Source organism: Dasypus novemcinctus, chromosome 18 (assembly GCF_030445035.2).
Source record: "Dasypus novemcinctus isolate mDasNov1 chromosome 18, mDasNov1.1.hap2, whole genome shotgun sequence".
Classification (NCBI taxonomy): domain Eukaryota; kingdom Metazoa; phylum Chordata; class Mammalia; order Cingulata; family Dasypodidae; genus Dasypus; species Dasypus novemcinctus.
The window spans coordinates 9,603,028-9,626,816 of record NC_080690.1 but is presented as its reverse complement, the minus strand read 5'-3'; the positions used below and the strand labels follow the sequence as shown (position 1 = coordinate 9,626,816).

At 47.4% G+C, this 23,789-nt stretch overlaps 1 protein-coding gene across 1 annotated transcript; it reads right to left on the bottom strand.

Annotated features, from left to right (window-relative positions):
- Positions 1-806: 806 nt before the first annotated feature.
- MAF (MAF bZIP transcription factor) lies at positions 807-7,601 on the bottom strand. Its single transcript, XM_004477610.3, has 2 exons — positions 5,631-7,601; positions 807-1,493 (listed from the first exon to the last, which is right to left on the bottom strand). Exons 1-2 carry the CDS (start codon positions 6,740-6,742, stop codon positions 1,400-1,402), a joined length of 1,206 nt encoding a protein of 401 aa, XP_004477667.1. The 5' UTR covers positions 6,743-7,601; the 3' UTR covers positions 807-1,399.
- Between the last annotated feature and the right edge of the window lie 16,188 nt (positions 7,602-23,789).

Genomic DNA, 23,789 nt, shown 5'->3' with positions numbered 1-23,789 from the left:
TGTGAGTTTCACTGGCACCGAACTCAGATGGCTGAAGGCTGCCACTCATGTGTCTTTAGTCTTCCAACCTTTCTCAGTCTTTTACTACCGACGGGCACAAAATAGAGACACCTGCGTGGGAAGGAGGCTTTTAAATATATTGATCTGCCCAGCATACCAGAGGAGTACGACTCGTAAGCTCAGACTGTGTGGATACAAAAGTGAGTCGGTCTCCACGAAAACAAGGGTAACAACAAAAGCCTCCCATTGTCCACAGGGACCTTGTCTGTGTCATGAGCAACTTCAGTTATTTGGACAAGGAAATGCTGGGAATGCGGCTGGACAGCTGTGTGCCAGCTTGTGGGGGTGGCAACTATTTACCCTCTGGTCACTGCTTTTAGCCAGAAAGCTGGTGGCTGTGGCAAGGAGCTGTCCTGTTTAAGGGTGTAAGTATCTAGAATTCATGGTGCTAAATAAAAACTATTGGGGGTAAAGGTACAAGCGAGAAAAGATCAGGGCGTCCGCATCACGGGTTCAGTAAGAAATGGAATATTTCCCACTGGGGCAGCCTGTGTCGATGGGGCCAGCTGGGTATGGCACAGCGGCAGATACAGCTAATATCTAGACATCGTTTCCTCACCGAGACCAGGAAGTAGAACCTCTGCCTATCTGATGTCAACATATTAGTGTGTCAGATACACTGTGAAAAAAGATTATAGCTTTTTTTTTTTAAAGAAATATGCCAGAAGTGGGAACTTATAGGAAGGAGGTTTTGTGAGAGCCAGGGAGCAGAAAAAGGAGAAAAAAAAAAAAAGCACACAGAGGGGTGTATTTAACTTTGTATTTTGCCACGCATTGTTTTCATTTACAGCTACGTCTGAGAAATGAACATGTTTGACATTACTAATAAATACAGCACTATCTGGGGCCTACGAGGAAATCAGGGTGTTTGGGCTCGGCTGAAGCTTCTGCCGGTGACATCTGTTTGGGGAGGGGGAAGTCAAATGTTTTTTCTTCTTGGTAAAATTATCTGCCAGAGAAACAATGAAGCATGAAAAAGTGCTACTTAGAGTGGGCCTGTCCACATATGCTTTAAAAAATGCTCGCAGTTATCTTCTGGGAAACTTTCCTTCATATGTCTATTTTTATGGCCGTGGATTTCTAAAACTAATCTTACAGATTGAAAATAATGGCACCTATGCAGTTGCACGCATCGTCAAGTGGGAGGCACGGACGCACAACGCGCCCGTACGGAAGGCCCTCCATAATGAGCATGGAGATTTCGCGTTAATAGCCTTCTTCTCTAACAGAGTTAATTTTTCTTTCGACAGGAGACTCAACAGAATTCAGGGGTAGGCTGCTCTCCACAACTGCAAATAATATGATTTTTTTGTTTTAAAGTACAGCTCTCACATAAATTTCATTTTGTGAACACACTGGTAAGTACACGTTGCTGGGGCTTCCAAAATGTGGCGTATCCCACTGATGGCTCCAACTTGCGAGTGGGCTCAGTTCTGTAATTGGAATGAAAGGAATTTTAACACTATTTAGACAAAGACTCAAATGCAGTGTAAAGGGAAAGCTAGGATTTTCTCATATGATTTCTGTTTTACTTTAGAGGCTTCTTTGTAATGAACGACACCTAGGCGGAAGTTAGGAATTCTTTGTAAAGGAAAACATAGTATTTGCTCACTACTCACACTACACGTCAAAGTTTTTAGCAATCGTTATTTCTAAAAGTGCCTTTCACTACGAGTTATTTTAACCTTCCCTTAAAGCCAGCCACCAAAAACCCATTTGTGCCAAAATGTCTCTAGTTCGCTTTCTAATATTTCTAATGTGGTTCAACATGCCTTGTGTACTCCTATCAAAATGCTTAATTGCCACATGACTATTTTTCTCCCAATACAAGTCCTATTCCTCACGAGATAACTGCAATAACTGAGTCCTACATGTCACTCGTATTTCGAGGATATGTTTGCCTAAATACTTCCATCTGAAGCTGAAGCTGATTTCTCCATTTACCCTTTTTCGGGGCCAGGGGGGTGCAGTGTACTGAGTATCTGTGACTTGGGATCAGAAGGGAAAAAAATCTCTCAAGTGGAGAAGAAGAGCTAACTTTAAACATATGCAATTAGGCTATTAGGAATTTTGTCAAGCAAAAATCAGGAGCCATTATCCAAACTGGCACATAAAGGAAGGTCAGCATGGAGAGGTATACTTCCTCGTCATCTGTGGAAAAGGGGAAGGAAGGCCAGATGATAAACTGGCTGGAAATCATCAGTGCCAAGCACAACCTGTTTTCTTCAAAATAAGGCCTTCGTTTACAGTTGCAATATGATCCTTTTATTTTAAGAACCACAAACAAAATGAAACAAAAATCACCGTCTTTGGCCATATATTCAAGACAGTGCTGGCTTTGTCTAGCATTTTATTAATGTTCTAGGGAAAGTTGACTAAGAGTGCAAACTGTATGCATCTGTAACATTAGTTGCATGAATTTGTGTCATTTTAAAATAGGTCAATGCTTAGGAGTCCTGTTAGTGAAGGCAACTCAACACTTTCCAAATGGTCTTCATGCGAGGCCCCGTGTACAACCTGTCTTGGGGTAAATATCCATAAATCTATGCACAACATTTATTCCACGTAGGTGTCATTTTCTGCTCATATTTCTGGGACTAATGTGATTTGAAGTCACTAGCAGATTGTCTAAGCGGAGAACCCTCCCCTAAATGTTCACAGGGAAATGACTTGCTCACACTAAACAGATGCATGTACTGAGAGTTATTTAAGTGAGGGGTGGGTTTCTCCCTTTCCTATTTAAGATAAATGATCTTCAACCAAAAACAAAAAAACAGAACTTTAATTCGTCCAAACTCTTTCCTTTAAATCTGGTCAGGCCTTGCTAACAGGAAAATCATGGGTTGTAAGGGATAAAGGAAAAATCATGAGCTTTACCAAAAAGATGAGAATCATTTCTCTTTACCATTAAATGCATACGCGCCCACGCCACCTCCCATAGTTGAGCGATATTTGCCTAGCTTATCTCTCTGTAGATGAGGCATGCTCCTGGATCAGAAGCTTAGGTTTTTTTTCACCAGGGGACAGCCTAAGTCATTTGAAAACTGAATTCTTGGGGGGGGGGGCATTGTGTAGAGTGGCGAGGTGGTAATTTACATCCATATTAAATACTGCTAATTACTAAAAGGGACCAACCTTCCAGCCTCACAAAAGAGCCTACACCTCACCCTGAATGACTGTCTCCCTACTTTTCCATGACCACTGAAGAATGGATGCATTTCACACTTCCAAAGAGGTTGTTGGACCCAGTTAAACTGTACACTAAGAAACTGAGTACAGATTCAAAAAAAAAATGCAGTTTATTATTGTAGATTATTCTTTCTCTTGATATAACCAGAATTGAAAATGAAAGAAAAGCACATAGGAACATCACGCGTGGTTAGTTAGTAACTCAAGATATAAAACAATTTTGCACAGCAAAATATGTAAAAGAAAAGTAACTGACAAGATTTTTTTATATTTATTGTGGTAAGATTTACTTTTCATTTTTTTTTTTTTTAAGACAGGATGTCAGTCCCTGAAAATAACATTTACTGATTATTGCCTTTAAAACTGTGGATTTTTTTAAAGTTACAGAAAATCCAGTTCTGCACCACAATACAACTGTAAAAAAATCTGCATCATCTTAAAACTGTGCAGTAATGCCATTTTTTAATAACTGCATAAATTTTATTAGCGTTCTAAACAGTTTTGCAATTCTTTTTGTATTATATGCTTGCAGGTTATATCTTAGTGCAATTCAATCCCAAATATTTTAATTTTGAAAAAAAAAACCATACATTTTGAATGTAAAATACCCCTACAGATATAAACAGGGGTGTTTCCCCTTTTAATACTTTGGTTTTTCAATACAGTCAGTGGTATAGCAAAGACTACACATACCCAACTTATATTTAAGTTGCAAGCACATGCTGTATAAGCTACTTTTTAAAACAGTCCCCTTGCAAACTCTACCCCCCTTAACATCACAACAGTAAACAATTTAGTGCATCAATCTTTAAAAAAATCTACAGCTAAACAGACCTAACTCTTTCAAATTTATCTATAACATTCCTTTATCTGTAGCATACATTTTAACTGGGCTAACAGATTATAAAAACTAGAATTAAATTATATACTAGAAACCCATAGCATTCCACATTGGACAATGACCAAAGCCAAAAAATAATAATAATAAAAATAAAACAAACCAAAAATAACGGGGCAGGTTTCTTTTCTTAAAAAATAAGTTTTAGACTGCTTTAGGCAACAGCACAATTTTAGTCCCCAAAGTGGGGTGTCATTCTTATTAAAAAGAGAACTTTAGTAAGAGTTCTTTAATTTTTGCCACGTTAAAATTTTAACCCACTCTGGCATTTTTGACAGGGAATGACTTCAGTGCATTTACAATGGGAGGCTGAAGTTCTGAGTAACTCAAAGCAGTTTTTGAGCAGATGCAAACTTTCATGGGAAGAAGGCTCTAGGGTTGCTCTTTTTTGTTCAGAACTCAAAAAAGTCATGAGGCAATAAAACAAAAGTATGAATGCCATGCCATAAGTCTTCGAACGTCCATTTCCAAGCCAAAAGGAAAAAAAAAAGAAAAAAATAATTATACCGTACATGGCCAGCATGCAGGCTTTTTTTTTTATTAATATAATGTCTCTTTTCCATAAAGTCTTTGAAACAGTTATAGTTCATTGTTGCTAAGACAAAGTAGCAAGCATAATAATGCATGAGATGAGAATGAGTTGTTGTTGCTGTTGTTTTTTTAATGGCAGACTAAACTCTCAGATTTGGCATCATAAGGCCAAAACTCCCAAGTCACACCCAGAAGGTTGATGCAGGCTTGATTGTGGCAGGTTCATGAGGATTTTTTTCCCCCTCTATTTTAGCATTACAATGCTAAAAAAAAAAACCCCGAAGGAACTCGGCTTGCTGCAAGTCTATAACATTTCACATTTTTTTTCTTTGCAAGCTCAATCTCACATGAAGAACTCAGGAGGAGAAAAAAAACTTTGCCTTTTTTTTTCCTTTTATCTAGCAGTAGATGGGTGGGGAGGGGGTGAGGGTGGAGGTTGGGGAAAAGGGTCAACACAGCAAGCTCCAAAAAGTAAAACTAAAAAAAAAAAAAAAAAAATCCAAACAAAATGAAACACACACACAGAAAATGAACACCAGCTCATGAACTGAAGAAGAAAAAAATATGTGAATGATGCAGGCTTCAAAGGTGGGCAACGTTTCACGCGAAGAACTCGGCTGAGATCTTTGAACATTGTGCAAGTCCGGGGGTGGGGTGTGTGTGTGTAAAAAACAAAAACAAAAACGACAAGCTAGCAAGTTACGGAGAATTTCAGATTGGCAATCCACGAGTCAGACCCCCCACTCCCTCCCCACCTCAAAAGTGCCACCACCACCAACTCGGGGCAGGGTTGCGTGTGGGTAAGGGGCAAAGGGTTGGGGGGGGCAAACTCAGTAGGGGAGGGGGCGAGGTGGTGGCGAGCGTGGCTCTGGAACTAGCAAGCCCACACCCTAGCCGGACCCCCACGGAGCACTTATCAAGGCGGCTAGCTGGGATCGCGTGTCAGACTCACATGAAAAACTCGGGAGAGGACGGGTTGTCGCTGCTCGAGCCGTTTTCTCGGAAGCCGCTGCTCACCAACTTCTCGTATTTCTCCTTGTACGCGTCCCTCTCGCGCACCAGCCTGGAGATCTCCTGCTTGAGATGGTCGACCTGCTGCAGCAGCTGGTTCTTCTCGGACTCCAGGACGTGTCTCTGCTGCACCCTCTTGAAGCGGCAGGACTGGGCATAGCCGCGGTTTTTCAGGGTCCGCCTCTTCTGCTTCAGCCGGATCACCTCCTCCTTGCTGACCCCGCGCAGCTGCCGGTTCAGCTCGCGCACCGACATGGTCACCAGCTGCTCGTCGGAGAAGCGGTCGTCGAAGTGCAGGCCGCCGGCGGCGTGGTGCGGGTGCAGGGCGCCCCCCGCCCCCGCCGCGCCCCCGCCGCCGCCGCCGCCGCCGCCGCCGCCCCCGGCGCTGGCCGGGCCCCCGCCGCCCGCGCCGCCCGCGCCGCCCGCCGAGGCGGACGCGCTGCCCGCGGCGCCCGGCGCGCCGGCCGTCGGGTGGTGGTGGTGGCCGGCGGCGTGGTGGTGGTGGTGGTGGTAGTGCGGGCCCGCGCCGCTCTGCGCCGCGGCCGCGGCGATCACGGCGGACACCACCGCGGCGGCGGGGCCCATCTCCTCGCCGCTGCCGCCCAGCGAGGCGCCGGCGCCGGCCCCGGCCGCCGCGGCCAGCTGCTGCGCCCCGCGCGCGTAGCCATCGAAGCCGCCCTGGAGCTGGTGGCTGTTGCTGATGAGCGCCTCGACCGCGTCCTCGGGGCTGAAGCCCAGCGCCTCGGGGTTCAGCTGCTGCGGGTAGCCGGTCATCCAGTAGTAGTCTTCCAGGTGCGCCTTCTGCTCGCTGCCCGAGCCCGGGCTGGGCGCCGAGAAGCTGGGGGAAGGGGGCACCGAGCTGCACGGCGTGCTCATGGGGGTGGAGGACAGGGAGCCCCCGGCGATGAGACGGCCGCACTGGCTGATGATGCGGTCGGTCTCCACCGGCTCCTTTTTCACTTCAAACTTCATCAGATCGAAGTCATTAACATATTCCATGGCCAGGGGACTGGTGGGCAGGTCGGAGTTGCTCATCGCCAGTTCTGATGCCATCCTCCTGCCGCCGCCGCCGCCGCCGCCGCTCCGCCAGATGGGCTGCAGGAGAGGGGCCAGCGGGCTGTGCTGGGTGGCCAGCGGGTGCGCCAGCTTGCCGGGCTGGGGCGCTTCTAGCTCGCGCCGCGGTGGCTGGCCCGAGAGCTCCGAGCGCGCACACACCCCCCGCCCTGCCCGCGCCCGCCCGCCCTCCCCCTGCTCACGCCAATGTGCTCCCGCGCTCGCCCCGGCCCCTCCTCGCCTGCTCGCCTCCGTGCGCGCCGAGCCCGCGGCTTCAGGCTCGGGAAGGTCCTCGGCGGGCGGCGGCGGCGGCGGCGGCGAAGCCGGAGGAGCCCGGCCCGGTGCGCGGCGTCCCCCGCTCGCCGCTCCGCTGCGCGCTTCGCATAGGGAGGGCTCGCGCGGCCGGCCGGGGCTGCGGGCGGGGCGCTCGGGGCCGCTCGGGGCTGGAGGCGCGGCGGGCGGCGGTCGGGCGGCGCGGGCCTTGGCACGCGGGAGTTAACACTTCATGCTTCTCGCGGCCGCCGGGCTCGGTGGCGTTTTTCCTCTGCTCCCGCGCGCGCTCGCTCGCCCTCCGCGCAAAGTGCAGGCGGAGATGCAGCCGGCCTGGAGTGGGGGACAGTTTTTTCTTGCCTGGCTTTTTTTTTTTTTTTTTAAAGCAAAATCGCGAAGTCCCGGGGACCGGCGAGGCGGGGAGCCAGGGGAGGGGGGGGGGGGGATAGACCGAGCCGACGAGCAGCCCGAGCGAGGGCTCCGAGATGAAAAAAGATTTTAAAGCCTCTGATCCAGCAAGAAGAGTTTAAAGCAATTGCTGAGTTTTATAGCCCTCGTGACGTCAGGCCCAAATGGGAAATTGACTGGCACTCGGGGCCAATGGGAGGCGGCGAGAGCGGCCGCGATTAGCATAATAGTATAGAAACAAGGAAACTTTTCGGAGCTGTCAATCAGGGCCCAATCAGCTGACTGTCAGCTGGGACCGGCCGCTTAACCCTTCCCGCGCCGCCGCCTCCGCCCGCGCCGCCCGAGAGTGAGGCCCGACGCGCAGTTGGGTGCCAGCGAGGGAAGGGACTTTTCCAGGGGTGCTGCGGGGAAGCCGGGCGGGCGGGGGGGCTGGAATGCAGAGCGCGCGGGGGGCCCGCCTTCCCGAGCCCCAGCTCGCCCGGCGCTCCCTCTCCGGGGACTGACCTGACCCCCCCGCCCCCGCCGCCGGTTCCCGCATCCCCCCCGCCCCCGACCCCGCACGGTGAAATCGCCCTGTGCCTTCCCCTTCCCTCCGCCTGGGGCACTCAGGTGTCCGCCCCGGGGATCTTCCTTCCCGGAGCCTGCCTGTGCCCGGAGCTCAAACTTAACTCCCAACTCTTTGTCCCTTTCCTGGGTGCCCGCCCTCGGCGGGGGAGGGGGGGGGAGGCGGGGGGAGAGGGGGGATGTGCGCGGGGGAACCGGGCTTTGGATCCGCGCGCAGCACCTCGGCCCATGCGGCGCCCCCCGCCCCCCAGCCCCGGGCGCTTCGCCGGCCACGGAGAGCAAGCCCGGAGTAGCAGGCTCTTTTCCCCGCGGTGAACTGAGTTGTCCAGGGCCCGTGTCGCGCGGGGGCCGGCCGCCCGCTGGAGGCGCGTGCCATTGCGGGGAGCGAGCGGCCGCGCGAGTCACCCCGGGCGGGTTCCGGCCGGGCCAGCCCGCACCCTGCGCCCCCGCGCCCGCCCCAGGGGCCTCCGGGATGCCTTTCTCTCTCTCGGTCTCTGTCTCTCGCTTTATCTCTGTGTGTCTCCCCCCCCTCCCTCTCCCTCTCCCCCCCCCCTTGCACACACAGACACACACGTACACACACTTGTGAAATCCGACCCCTGTTTATCAGGGTCCCGCGCGCCCTTTGCACTTTTACGTTTCACTTAATTCTTTCAGACTTGATCGTGGCGGGGACCCGGGGGTGAAACAGCACCCCAGCCCTCGCCAGCTCCCCGCGAAGGGTTAAATTTTAAACCGCGGGTGCTCAGACCTGCCCGGAAACCTAGGGTGGGGGCGGGGTGGGCGATTCCTTCCCCCCCCTCCCCCGTGAAGATGCCGATAGCTAGTTCAATTTTCAAGATCAATTCTTTTAGAGCTAATGCCAGGGGAAAAAAAAGAGAGAAGGGAAAAGTAAGAAAAGTGGGGAGAAAGAAACCAACAACTCTGTTTCTAAGATTTTAAAGAGATAGGCGAGTCTCAGAACCGAGATTTATTTGGGGAAAGCGAGAGTGCGCTGGGCGCACTCGGTCTCTGGAAGCGCAGCCCGCCTGGTTGGAAGTGGGGACTGTCGATCTCGCCGTTAATGAAATGCGTTCTGTTTTAATCATATTTCTTTTACTTTATGGGATGGGGACACGCTAGGAGGGTGGACACACACACAAATATTCGGCAAAGCCTGCAGAAGGATGGAGGAGCGAAAACTATTGTTGGCCGGAGTTGGTTTTTACCTCGACAGCGCCACCTTTCGGCAAAGGTCAGTGGAAATTGATCCGGGTCCAGTTTGTCGATGAAGTGAGAAGAAGCTGGTTTCCCAGAGTGGGAGGAGGAAACAGGCACGGAAAGTTTGTTTGCCGCGGGAGTAGTCGACCTTGTAGGGAAGGGCCTGAAGACAGTCCTGACCGTTGCAGGAACCATTTCCCCCCCGGTGTGTCCCCTTTCACAGTTGACAAAGAGGTGAGGGGGCCCAGAAGCCCCGGGCCCTCCTGGCCTGGCCGGGAGACCTTTGCAAGCGGGGATCAGATGTAACATGTAATGCTGCCCTAAACCTTTTCCAAGTGCCAGGCCGAATTTTCAACGGACTTTATGGCAATATCAATAGAATTAAAGTTACTTGTAATTCGGTGATAAATGAGATGTCTCTAGTAAGTAAGATTAAGTGTAGTGCTATAAAGTTGTTTATCTGAAAAGTAATTCTCAGAAAACCTGACTTCTGACACTTAGTCATATATTAGCCAGCTCCTTGAACATTGCACTTGAAGCATGCTCTTGCCCAGGCCGGGCATACTTTCCTATTTATATCTAGACCTTAGCTGTCACTTGCTCGACTTCATGCAGGGCTGGACCTCTGTTCATTTAGAACACACATGTGTTCTAAAGCTTTCAGTGTCAGAACACGTGATGGCAGAGACCCCAGAAGGTTTGTGGGTACATCTTAATCCTAAAGACCAGTGCTGTCGGTATTTTCCAGACAAGCCCTTTTCCTTGTCATCATTCCTGCAGAGAAGTTGTTTATAAGGGTAGTTTGGTTTTATAGGAGTACTTTGCTGGGGTGGAATGAACTGTGTCTATAACCAGTTTGGGGGAGAAAGAGTAAAGATTATGTCAATATTTATGCAACCTAACAGAATTCCCTCGCTTTCCTCCCATGTAACAGTATTTTACATATAATGAGGTTAAGGGATTACAGTTTATTTTTTCAGAAGAAAAGCCACTGCTTAAGTTGTATAAACACATTATATCATTTAACATTGTCTGTTAGCAATTGTTTACTAGACCTTTTTTATCTTTAGCCACAAATGTCTGAAATTTATATCTTTCATATAAAATATGAATTTAAGTGTTTTTAGGAAGAATTAATTCATCTTTGTTTTTGATAACTAGGTTTTTTTTTTTTTTCTTTGATTCCTTTTGCACCACATTTTTGTTAAAACTGAAAGATAGGATTCCTGCCCTTCATAAGTCTATTTTTTGGCCAGGAACATTTAAACTGCTACATTTATAAAATAAACAACATTTACAAACCAAGTTTGCTGAGACAAAGATGCCATGTAGATTCATGGCCCTCTACCTAATTGTTAAAATTACATATCATTTCTATAAATTAAATGTCCATGTTTGGGCAGTTAAATGTACTATTATATGCACATTTTTTTATGGTTTATTTTTGTACACTGCTGTGAAGCCATAGTAGTTTTCTTTCTCTCATGGCAGAGTCTTTTCTAGTCTCCCATTTTCTCTCCAAAAAAGAGAGAATCAGAACTGTTTTTTAGATGTATAGCACTAGTGTTCTCAGGCTTACGACTTAATTCTCATTTTTGTCCTTTTTACTTTATTATTTAGTGATTCACAAGGGGTGTCTAAACATTTACAGTTCTCTGTTAGCAGCGTTTCTTTCATAACAATTGAGCACTCTCATTTTAATTAGTACTATTCAGGTTTCTGATTCTCTACAATTACAGCAGGCCACGTTTCTTTAGACTTCTTTGCTAACATTGTTTGTTTCTCTTCTATCCAAGCCAATCTAATCCAAATACAATATGAACTGTGTTTTCTTACTGCTTAATGCTCTCTTGCTATGTATAGACTCTGGTAATCTCTGTAGGACAATATACAGTCATTTAGTAACCGTGCATTTCTCATTATTGACCAATTCAAACCAATAGCATTAAAGTTTCTGAAATCAATGAATATTTATAGAGAAAGGTTTGTGGGGGGCATGGTTTGAATCATGTAGAAAATTATGAAACATCGACATGAAAAATACAGTTGTAGTTTCATGTCAGTGCATATATAACTTCTTGCAAAAAAATAAAAAATAAAAATTGTTCATGTCCAAAGTACAAAGATGAAATAAGAGGAATTTCTTTTTCCTAATTGTGAGTTACAGCAACTAAGTGTATCATGTGGAAATCAGATGTATACAGTCTGGGTAGAACAGGATGCTTCAATATAGTGTCTGAACTCTGTTCATCCAGGAGCTGATTTTATGCTGCACAACTAACCATTGTCCACCACGTTTCACTGTGAAACCAACTAAATTGATCTGAGAAAGAGTTGTTCAGAGTAACTGAATAATAAAGCATATATTGTTCTTAGGCCCAGTGTTAGATACATCCTTTTAACAGTCATCGGTTAACAGAGTAAGTAAATCACACATCACGGTTAGCACGCTCATGGAAGAAAATTAATAGGATCAGACGAGATAATCTGATAAAGGTAAAATTGCTGAGGAAACAGTCTTGCCTCATATTTGAAGATGTGAAACAACAGTCTGATTACTAGGAGTCGTTGTGAATAGGTGAATTATGTGCTAAATAATCATCAGAGTAATTCAGCATTTATTAATTCTCTTCTCTTTAAGCAATTCACAGTTGTAAGTTAAAGCCTCTCTCTCTTTGAAGACACATCTTTTATAATTTTTATTAGTGGTAATTTATTATTTGCATTACCTGTATTTACTTGGTAATTGAACATTTTGCATTCAAATTTATGTAATGCATTATGCTTGAGAATATATTTCTGCCTGATTAGCATAAATAGTCACTTACCTCATGAATTACTAACAAAGTTTATCTTAAAATATAGGTTTTTTCATTAAGTGGAACACAAACATATGTACGATAAATTCTGATTTTCCAGTGCAGTTAGAGAACACCTCACATTTGGTTACAGGGAAATGAGGCTGTGGCAGAAGGGAGGAATCGTGGAGAAGAAGCAAGAGAGAGACAAATGCCATTTGTGGGTTTCTTTGGGAAGGGCGGGTGTCTCACCTATTTCCATAGGACGCATACCTGGGGTGGGGTAGGGGCCTAAGAGCAGAGGAAGTTGCTGGGCCTTTCATAGGTGGTTGGGGTTGCTTCTTAGATGCTCTTGACATGAAATGTAGATTCTGAAGAAACCCTCCAACCCAGTGAATGATGCTTTTGTGGCAAACTATGGTAGCGAGTGAATAGCTTTGAGTGAGTTTGGGGGTTTTGTTTTTATTTTGTTTGTTGGCTTATTTGTTTTGGTCTCCCCAGGGGGCTGCCTTCGAGCACAGTACGCACCATTTAATAAAATGCTTGTGCGTTTTGCAAAAAAGATGTGAAAAACCCAGATGTTCTCTCGAGGAAGAATTCCTGGGAAGGTCTCCCAGCATTTGGCCCAACCTTCCTCCTGTGCTTTGTCGTGACAGGGACACTTAATGTGGCCTGGCAGGCAGGAGTTGTTTAAAAAATAGATTTGTGCAAACACAGTTATTGGAATGAAAGGACTTCTTTTGGTTTTTAGGCAATAGATGAAGATGCAAAATGATGGGGCCTCTTTTCCTGCTCTTGACATTCCAGATCAACGATTTCCATTGCTTCCTTTTTTTCCTTTCTCCCTTTTCGGTGTGGAGATAGCTCCTTAGATTTTTCTTTTCCTTTAATTAGGGACTGTTGATGGTTTGCTCTTCCAGTGGCCTCCCTTTTGATCCTATTCACAGCTCATACCAGAGAGGGTATTTGTCTTGCAGACATTTAACCCTCCAAAGATTTTTATTGTGCTGAAATCAGAACTGATTAAAAAAAAAAAGGGCACCTGATACAGGGTCAGTCTCCGGGCCACTCGTGTCCTTTATGCATAACTGAGAGGACAGGCAGCATCGACAGTGATGTTTTGTTTCCCTTCCAGAGGCATTCGATCAGGGGAAGAATGCGGGGTTCTAGAAAATACCCACAGAGTTCAAGTACCGTGTGATTACCAGCTGAACACGTGCTGCAGTTGGTTGTGTGCTGTTTCCGCATTTGTCTGATGGGCCTGCTTTGTATCTTAGTCCCTGGCGCACAGGGGGTGCAGCTATGCGTTAGAAACACTGCCGTGCCTAGGGACACCCTCACGGGACCATCCATGGTGATAGAGCATCCCTGATCCGACAAAGGACAGAACTGGGCTAACGCCTCCCACACCCAGAACGAAAAAGTCCATCCATAGGCCTTCTGCAAGTACTTTTATCTAGCAATTCTGTAGGACCGATGCAAGCTTTTTGTTAAATATAAACATTTGAACAAGACATAACGAGGGTGATGTTCAACGACAGCAGTGCTCGTCCTCATCTCCACCCCATCAGGTGTTACTACCTGTAGTAACTGGGGTGCTGTGTGTGTCTTTGACAGAGCAGAGTGCAGCGTGCTCACGGTTCTGCAACTTGCCTCCCCCCACCTTACTGATCTCAAAAAGAGGTTTGGACGCTTCTCAGTTCTTTGGCAGAATTAACCTAGTAGACTCTCAGATTGGGGGGAGCTTAGAGTTCTGATCTTAACATCCTCAACCTAACCGACATATGAATCTGAATCTGCTTTAAAAGACCCTGGCAAGTGAGCTGACAGCAGGTAGAACTGACTTCTGCTTCATGCACAGGAGGCATAGTGCTCAGGGCCCGTGGCACTTCTTGGGACCCCTGTTTTAATTTCTTTTAAAATCAGAAGAAAATAAATGAATATAATGCAGCCTGGATTGTATTTATCATTATACCAATGCAGTTGTAAAGTGTAATTTATTTGTTTTAAATGGAGGAACAGGTCCACAAAAGTCAAAGTACCCAGGGCCCTTGAAATCCCAAATGTAGCCTCGACAGCAGGCACTTGATTGCCGATAGTGACAGTGAGCTCACTCCCTCTCAATTTGACCTTCTACCCTGTCCATCTGCCTCACCCAGGTCTTCCAGTTGTCAAAAAGGTTCCTCCCTCCCTCCCTTTTCGATTAAGTCATACCCCCCTTTTCTATACACAAGTCCCGATTTCGTGTATAATACGTTCTCTTGTGCCAGAGGGTCTTCTAATATAATGCCTTCCCCCCACCTTTTGCTTTTTGTTCTAGACACATGGCTTTCCTCTAACCTTTCCACACATGCCTTCATTGTGTGCACCTGCCTCCTGGTTGCTAACTCCTAGATGGGCCCACCTGGTTAGGGCCCTCCTCTGAGGGGTCAGGTATGAGACCGAAGCCAGATCCCTAGGGGTAATGCAATGCTCTCCTCACAGAGCGAGTCCGGCACTCTGCCTCCATCTGTCTGTCTGCCCCTGCTGCACACCACAGTGTCGTGAGCCTCCCTGGCAGACACACAGCGCTGATGACTCATCATACGCGGATGGTTGGCTAATGCCCGGAGCCTTTTCTCTTCACATGCTCCCATCCTGTATTTGTGCATCGATGTGTATGAGCCCGAGCAGAGACATCCAGTGACCCCCCGAGGTTTCGTCTCAGGAGATTCAGCCTGTTCCTTGCTTGCCTCAATCTCTTTGGATCTGGATTGTACCAGCGACTTGTTTTAATTTCCTTCCCTGCTTCTTGCCCGCAGCAAATGAAGTCGACATGCCCTTTATGTGACTGAGTCTTCCTGAACCAGTGCCCTCCATCTGCGAAATGGGATACTGTCAGGGTTAGACCTTGTGCCTGGGAGGTGTGGTATTCAGTCCGGGGCCACGTGGGAGCCCCCTCGCTGTTTGTTGCTATTCTTTATTTCCGCCTCTCCACCTGAGCTGTAGGTAGCAGTATCTGAAAGCACAAAGCCCTGTGGCATCCCAGCACCGACCGCACCCCTCCCCCCTGATTATGCAAAGTGACCCACCTGATCATTCAAGTCCCCTAGGGGATATTTTAAACTGCGTAGGCCGATTTGGTAATTGGGGTGATTTTAAACTGAATTATCCCACCCGGATGTCCTACACATCTCGGTCTGATCAATTCTGAAATAACCTCAGATTTTTCTTGTGCAGGCAGAGGTCTCCACGGAAGACAAGAGGTTACTGGATAATTGTCTGTTTCACCTGCCTTTGGCTTTGTAAACCTTTGCCTTGTCAAAAATCCATAGTAGTTGTCCAAAGCCGGGACCTCAGAGACCAATAAAAAATAGATGTAACCTAGAAAAACAAAGCAGAAGGGCTGTGTGTATTTACAAAAGCTTGCTTGAGACCAGCTCTTTCCTCCCTGGGCTTTTCTCTCGTGGAGATCACCAACTTTTCCTGCCACTTCCCCATTGCCAGTTTTGAAGCCAGGAGGCTCAGAGGCATTTCCTTGAGCAGGTGAGTTCAGAGTTTTCAGGGCCCACCTTAGAGCGGCAACTCGCCTTCCCTTGAAAGGATTTCAGTGTGCAGACTTTTGCAGACTTCGCCTCGCGGCTGCCGTTGTGCCCCTTTCAGAGAAACCTGGGAAGGAGAGCAGGAACCAGAGCGTGAATCACGTGTGCCCAGCCGGGCCTGCGGCTGCCTGGGCTGGAACGATGGGGGCACTTGAGAAAGCGCCTGTTGACTTGTAGCTCTGTGAATTGCTGCTGAGAAAGGAAGAGCTTCTGTCCCACTGACCTCCTGCGGGCGGCCAGGGGAGGTTGCCCCTGCAGTCCCCGGCCCTGGGCCCTGGCTCCTGATGAGCCACCTCTGACCGCAGGGAAGCTCCTTGGCTTCCTATAGCTCGTTTTTCAGGCTCAAAATGGACCGGACTGCACAGAGGGAAGGCACTCAGCCCTTTGAGCTTGAACATACGGTGGGCGAACGTGAACCAGACACCACAGATGGAGTAAATGCTGATGGCCGGGGGGCGCTGGGGAGGGGAGCATCATGATGGCATGGTCGGGATTTCTGGGGGTCAGAATGACAAAGCCAGTGTGATGGGATCAACACAGCCAAAACAAACCACCCTGCATCCTGGTGCCAGAGGATGCTGCTGCTTCAGGCTAGTGGAGTTTAGGGTCTGGGGTGGCAGAGGAGGGGGTGAGTGAAGCATGCATTTCTTAGGACCACTTTGGCACCAGGCCAGCGGGAGGGTGGCTCTTGCTCCATTCCAGCTTGGGACCTTGGGCAGGTCAACTCACTTCCCTGGGCCTTAGGCTCCTTCTTGGGCAAAGGTGGAAACTATGTACCAGCTTCATTGGGTTTTTGTGACGATTATATCCGTATATACCAAATGCTTGGCACAGCACCTGCTCCATGGTAAGTGCCCAAAACATGCGACCCATCTTCACGTGCCACGGACTATACGTTTTATCTCTCATTCTTCCCCACCGTGGTGCCTGGCCCCTAGTAGGTACTCAATAAATGTTTAGTAAAATGAAAATGACTATAGGAATGCTCAAACTCCATACTTCTTTTATTTGAAGTTCTAACCCACTCAGAATATCCTGCCAAGTGTCCCAGAAAACATGGCTTTGATGTGGGTGGGGGGTGGCTGCTGTGTTTCCACATCACAGGTGTTCAGTTCACCTCCCGCTGCTCCAATTGGCCCGTCCTTCAATTACGAGGATGCTTATCTTGTTAACCAATTAGTCTATGTCTTAAGATGGAATTGGCTGGGGAAAATCATTGAGATGTGCAGGCCTCAGTATAGAGGTGGAACTCCGTTAAGTCTTGCTGGGATGAATTTTTGGAATGGATGGATGTGACTGCCTGCGCACAACCTGGGTGAGTTGTCAGTATCCTAGCGCTGACCTCTCTTGCCAGGGTGCATCCTGGGAGAGCATTTAGTAATCGCTGCTTCCTAGTCACAGAGTTTCAAGGCCATGGCCATGCTTTTGAAATCTTCAGATAAGAATGGCTGTCCCACCCCCATTTCCACATGCCCAAATCTTGCCCATTCTTTAAGGCACAGCTCATGTGCAGTGTTGCACACGAAGCTCTAAGCACAGCGCTGGAATCTAATAGACATTTAATAAAGTAAATAATACAATATTAGATGTTAATACTGTGCCACTGCTTCCAAAAGCCCTCCCCAGAGCTCCCCTTTCAATTACGGATTCTCACAGCCGTGGATCCTTCCATAGGTTTGGGGAGCAGACAGCACAGCAGCCAGGCATGGTGGGATGGGGGTTCAAGCTGGGGGCTGCTGTTCACTTGCTGGGTGATCTTGGTTGAGTTACTTACCTGCCCTTGAGTCTCAGTTCTTTCCATCTATACAATGGAGCACCACTTAGCCCACTCTGGGTTGCGGGTAAATTTTGACCTACATTGACTTCAGCAAAAAGGGAATATATTGACCAAAATGTCCAGGGACAGGGCTGGTTTGGGGCCCGGCTGGGTTCCCGGGTCTGGGATGTCAGAGGAACTGGCTTCCCTCCATGCCTCCCCCTGTTGGCCTTGCATGGTCCCTGGTTGGGACTCCCAACCAGCTCCAGGTGGGAGCACGGGTGCTATAGTCGCTCCAGCCCGGAGGCCCTCCACTAGTCCAGATGGAGTCAGCCTGACTGTCCAGCTGGGCAAGCCAAAGCCCTGGTTTGGTTGGTATTGGTCTGATTGGTTGGACTGGTTATATGCCCACCCATGAGTTAAGTACTGTGCCCAAGGGATGAATTATGCCGATTGGTTGGACTCGGACTCAGGAATGGGATGGGAGAGGGACCAGGTGGCTTCTCTGAGCCCCTGTGAGGAAAATCATATGCCCGCCCTCAAGTTCTGTGACCAACTTGACGCGTGTGGGAGCACCCAGAGCCGTGGCTCGCCCGCGGGTTTACGGTGTTGCATCCTCAGTACAGCCCTGTGGGATATGTGCTGCCGCCATGAGGGAGCCGGGAAGTGAACCTCGGCCTGGCTGCAAGTCTAGAATCCTGACGATTCTGTTGTATTATCTCTTCTGAGAGGGAGACAGACAAGAAATAAATGGACAAATATAAAATATACTGTATTGTAGTATGATGTAATACAATTATAACAAACATAAAACAGATATATATATATATAAAATAAATATAACAGATATGCTATACCACGCCATAATGGCAGGCACTGGTCAGTGGCCCAACTCTGTGTCCAGGGGGAACGTTGCAACATGGAAGATACTGGCTGACGCAGAGTGGCTGCCTGAGTGAACTGTTTTTTGTGCATGGTGTGAATCCTGTTTCTGCCGTGGCAATATCGGTCAGGATTCAATTCCTACATTCCTTTCATATCAAAAGAAGAGCCAACAATTGCAAGAGGAAGTCTGAGAAAGAACTGAAATTTCTAGACCTTTTAGCCCTCTGGCTTCCCACGGCAGTGAGTGTTTAAAGTTGTCAAGATGAATCTACCCCTAACACTATCTTCCTGGCCACTCTCAGTGGACAAGATCCCAGGATTCCTATGGTCCAGGCAGTTGGGAAAAGAGTCAGGGGACAAATACCGTGATATAGAACTTTTGAAGGTAATCTTTTTTTTTTTTCCTTTAAAAAAAAATTCCCTTGACAATTTTGGAATTTCCCTAACTATCCCTAAATTGCTCTTTGCTACAAACAAATGTGCATGGGTCCATTTGCAGGTTGCTTAGGCATGCCAGGGTGAGTTGAGAGGCGAAGGCTTTGTTTATTTAATGGTGAAGCATACCCCCACTCCTGGCTTTCTCAAATGACAGATGTTAAGGCAAGAAAATAAGCTTGGATTTCCTCCCTTCACTCCTGCCTCCCACCTTGTAGTCCAGTTTTATATGATACATTTAATCAAAGCATAAAAGCAATTATAAAAGCAGCCCAGAGATTGCATTCACATCTGCAATCAGAATTGCTAATATCTCCCCTCCCTCCACTATCCCGCTGCCATCTGATTTCAGTTCCCTCGAGGTGACTGAGATTCTGGTCATCAATACAATACCCACCTACTTGATTGGAATTTACCATCAGAGAGGTCCATTTCCAGAAACTCCCAGATCAGTGGCTCAAACCCAGACAGGTGGCCCTAGAATAGTGGGAGACCAGCTTGTGGGAAATGTGGGGGTAAATTCCATCCATGCTGTACTTGTAGCCTGCCTCCAGAGGCTGGGCTGCCATCCCAGCCATGGTGCCCCAATGCCTGGGATGGCCACATCCTGGTGCATCCTTTCCTACCGCCCATCGGTCAGCGTGGTAGGCTCATAGTTATCTTTGATAAGCCTCTTCCTTGCAGGGCTTTCTTTGACTGTTTTGCGTTGTCCACAGGGGTGATGTTTCTTGACTTGGTGCTCCCTGGGCCCCCTGGCCTGGCATTTGTAGCCATACATTGTAATTGCATTTTTTAAAATTAAATTTTGAAGCAATTGTAGATTCACATGCCGTTGTCAGGCACAGTACAGATAGACCCTTCTGTACTGTGCCTTCACCCAATTTTCCCCAAAGTTGGCATTTTTCATAACTAGACTACTGTTATCACATCCTGGAAATGGACATTGATGAAATCTGCCAGCCTTATTCAGATTTCCCCAGTTTTACACATACTCTGTTGCATGTGTGTGTGCATGTGTTTGAGTGTGCATATGTAGTTCTGTGCAGTTTTATCATGTAGATTTGTGCACCTACCGCTATGGTCAGTCAAGATACATGTTTTGTTGCAGGCATCTCTCGTGCTACCCTTTCCTAATTGTCTGTTTTACTCCCTATCACTCTCAGGATTCTTGATCTTGAGGCAGTGCTTAATCACTGCGTTCTGGTTCATATTAAATCAAACCAGTGCCTGGCTCCTAGGTGGTCTTATGTGAATACTTGGGGAGTAGAGTACAATTCCAGCAAGGAAAGAGACTGGGAAATCCAGAAGACACTCTAGAAAGGTTTTGGGCAAGAGACCAAGAAAGACACCCTAAGGCACAAAGCATGAAGGAGATGCAGTATTGTAGGACCTTCCTCTGTAGAGAGGCTTGGGAGATCTCGGCGGTCCTAGGACTTCATGCTACCTGCAAGATCCCATGCTGATGTGATTCAAACAGAAAGTCTGCACCCAGGAAAGAATGGAGTTCTGTGCGGCAAAGCCCAGGTGTGATCTCTGGACCTTTACTTTGCCGTCTCAAATCGGGTCCTTTTGCATCAACTTTCTATGAACACGGGGACTCCAAGGTGAGTGCACTTGAACGTATGGACTTTTTTCTCCATGAAGAGACACCTTGATGGGGAGCAGCCTCCCCTGTGACTGTTGGTGATTTGCGCCATGGAGACACATCAGACCTGATGGGAGAGTGACTTGAGCAAAGAATTAGGGGTGCTCGGCAAGAATCTTCAGATTTTCCTCCTCGAGAATGTCACATGACATAATTAGAGGGAGGAAAGTTTTTGTGTTTTTTTCCATTGGTGCCTCGTCCACTCTTGGCTTTCCTTGTATGCACGGTGGAATTTTCAGACAATGCCTTGGACCACCCGTACGCCTCAAATTACCCCGAGTGCGTTGTCACGCGCTTCACTGATGCACTGAGCCACCTAGGAGACTCCCGCGTTCTTAGGTTTAAGTGAATGAACAAATATCAGAGAATATCATATGACCTTGAGTTCCCTCCAAGGCCAAGTCTTGAAAGGGCAGTGGCCAGGAGACCCATTATTGAGGCCATTAAGTGTCAGGTTTTCCCTTACTGAAAGCTTACTGCATGTTAGCTTTGTGTTAAGCTGGGGGACTACAGGGATAAAAATGCTGTTACTAATCCATATGCCATTCCATCTTCTGTTCCATCATCTATCCATCCATTCATCCATCCATCTTTATATACTGAGCCTAACAACACATTTTAGTAGCTCAGGGGATGCGTTAAGGGACATTGCATAAATAATAATCTTTTTTACAGTATTTTCTAGACCCAAATATATCTTTGTACATCACAGACATAACAAGAGTATCAACCTCAAAATATATGTGGAGCCACTTATTGGTGACAACTAGAACCAAAGTTATTATTCTCACCTGCTTTATGTAAGAAACAAACTTGGGAATCTGTACAGAAAAGTAAACTGTTGTGAATATGACCTTCCTTGACACTCTATATAATCTCTTTGTTTTCAGGAAGTGAAACTCTCATGGAGCATTTTTTTTTTCAGCTTTGGCATCTCTTCAGATCTCCAGTGGCATCTACTATGCGCTGCAATTATCCAGCTTCACCTGAGGAAGAATAGAATTTCCATGAACAAATTCGAGCTTTCACAAGGCCTCATCGTGATGGGAGAAGTTGCCTGGCTAGAAGTTCATCTGAATGGGCTCATTCTTAGTGGTCTCCATGTTGATCTATGAGAGTCTCCTGATTTGGATGGAATTCATCTCTTCAGGTTTCAAGGGTGCCTCTAGACCCAGTTTAGGGGCCAATGTGCCCTTTTGAGGCAACAGAGAGTGCCACATGCCCTTTCAAAGCATTGTACTCATCGTTCTGCAATATGCTGATCTCCTCCGGCTATGAGAGATCAAATTTGACTGGCCAGTCACCTAATTTCCTCAAATACAGTGCTGTATTTTAATGGCAAGTGCTCTTGTTGTAACATTCTTGTCTATCCAGATTTTGTACAAAACTCTCCTGTTATTCAACCAAAGGTCAGGAAGAGAAAAGGTCTATTAAACCAATGAAAGAGCAGGAGTAGAGAGGCACAGGGCGAACGAGCCCAGGGCTTTAAATTGGGCTCATGCTGGTGTCGTTTGGAGCAGGAGCAGTGACACTGCGAGGGGACTGAGAAATTGTGACAGAGCTGGGTCAGACCACTGCTCTGTGTTTTGAAGTTCATGAGTATGAAGTGCCTAAGGCTGAATTAAGGCCCTCTACCCTCACAGAACTTCTTGGGTTAGGGAATAATAACTGTCAACCTTTTCAGGAGCTTCAGCAATCTCACCTTGTCTTAAATAACTCTCCACGGATCTTTTGTTCAAGAGAGTTTGGGAGAGCCATTTCTGCTCTCTAGGTTTCTGTTTTCACATCTGTAACATGCCAGGACTGTATCAGAGGACTACAGAACGGACATTCTCGAAGTCTGTGAGTCTATAACGGTACCCCTCTTTTCAAAGCAGTTAGGCAGGGCCTAAGCCATGCCTAGCACACGGCATCACTGCACGAGGCTTGTTTTCCTTCTTTCCCCGTATTATGAGGCCCTGAGGTGTCAGTATATCCATGGACTACATCCCTGAAGTAGAAAGACTTGGTTTCAATCAAGCCATCCACCAACCTGTATTTTATCATTATAGCAGCTAAAGCTTTTGTACAATGCTTTGGAATTTCTTTTAGGGAGAAAGTCTTATCCAAGTTCATGGTAAGGTTGGCAGGGCCAGGATGAGAGCTCAGCGCTCCTGAATTCCTGGCATCACTCTTCCCACTGTCCTGCCCAGCCTCTCCTTCCTTACCCTCTGTGAGATGTAGTTTACTTGTACGTGCAGTGAGTTCCCTCTTTCTCTGGAGGCTCCATTCCAGGGATGGTCTACTGCAGAGTCTGACACCTGTACTCGATAAATAGGTACAACTACTGCTATTATTACTAATCACTGGCTTACTGAGAGAATTCATAGAAATGTATGACTTGGCTTGTTTTGCTTCTGAGAACTGAAGGTGAATGCTTGCGCCTTAGAGGAAGCTTGATGGCTTAGAAAGAGAGGTAGAGAAAATCATACACCAAAGTGGCCCTTTTTTCCAACTGTTGTGCAGCTCATAAAACTAATGAGCTGGGTTCTAATTGGGTTGAAGTCTGGGTGTAATCGGAAAAAGTCACTCTGAAGATGACACTGTGCACAGAGTTTCCTATTTGCTTTTGCTCAGTGACTTCTGTGTTAAATTTGTTCAGTTTACCAGGTACAAGCTGGTTTTTCAGAAAGGATGGCTTGGCAGCTCCTTCGGGGCCAGCAAGCCCAGCTGTGTTATCCAGCCAGCAACCAGGAAGTTGGGAGGGGCCCTGGAGATGGCTGAGGAGGCCGTGGGTCCCCCACGGACACACCCACTGTCTTTGTCTGAGCAGGAAGAAAAAAAAAATCACAAAAATCCAGGGTCGGTCAACCATGATGGGCCACCTGCCAAGGAGGTAGGAGAGACAGGGCCTGGGAAATGAGGACCTGTGTGAGGCAGAAGCCTGGGAAAAGAAGCCACCCAGGCGCCGAGTCACCGAAGGGGCTGCGGGGGAGTGTAGCGGCTGAGGAGCCAGGAGCTCAGACCAGCGTGTGGTGAGCATCCTCCCACTCCAAGAAACCGAGATGACTGGGCTGCACCGAGGGCGGCAGCTCTGAGTGAGGGGAGGAGGTGAAGGCTTGGGAAACAAAACCTGCCTCCACTCTGTCTCCCCTGATGGGAAGCCAGGGTGAGCGGAGGGGTTTGGTGGAGGGCATGGAGCCACGGAAACCACTTGGCGTTTGAATGATTGGACTTGAGGTCTAACCTAAACCTTGAGAAATCCCAAGTGAACAACCCCTTTAATTGTAGTGTAGACTTGAGATGACTTTTGAAGATAAAAGGAAATGTTGACCCAAGACACTTACTTTACTTTCTAGTACCCCCAAATGCATGGTTTTTATGAACGCCTTATCAAAGTTCACTCGCCTGATAATAAGTGTAGCTATTAATATTATGTTCGGGTTGCTTTTATTCGGTAGTGGCTGTCTTGCAACCATGTGATACAAGCCCAAGGATGACAAGCAGTCGCAATGATGATGGCAGA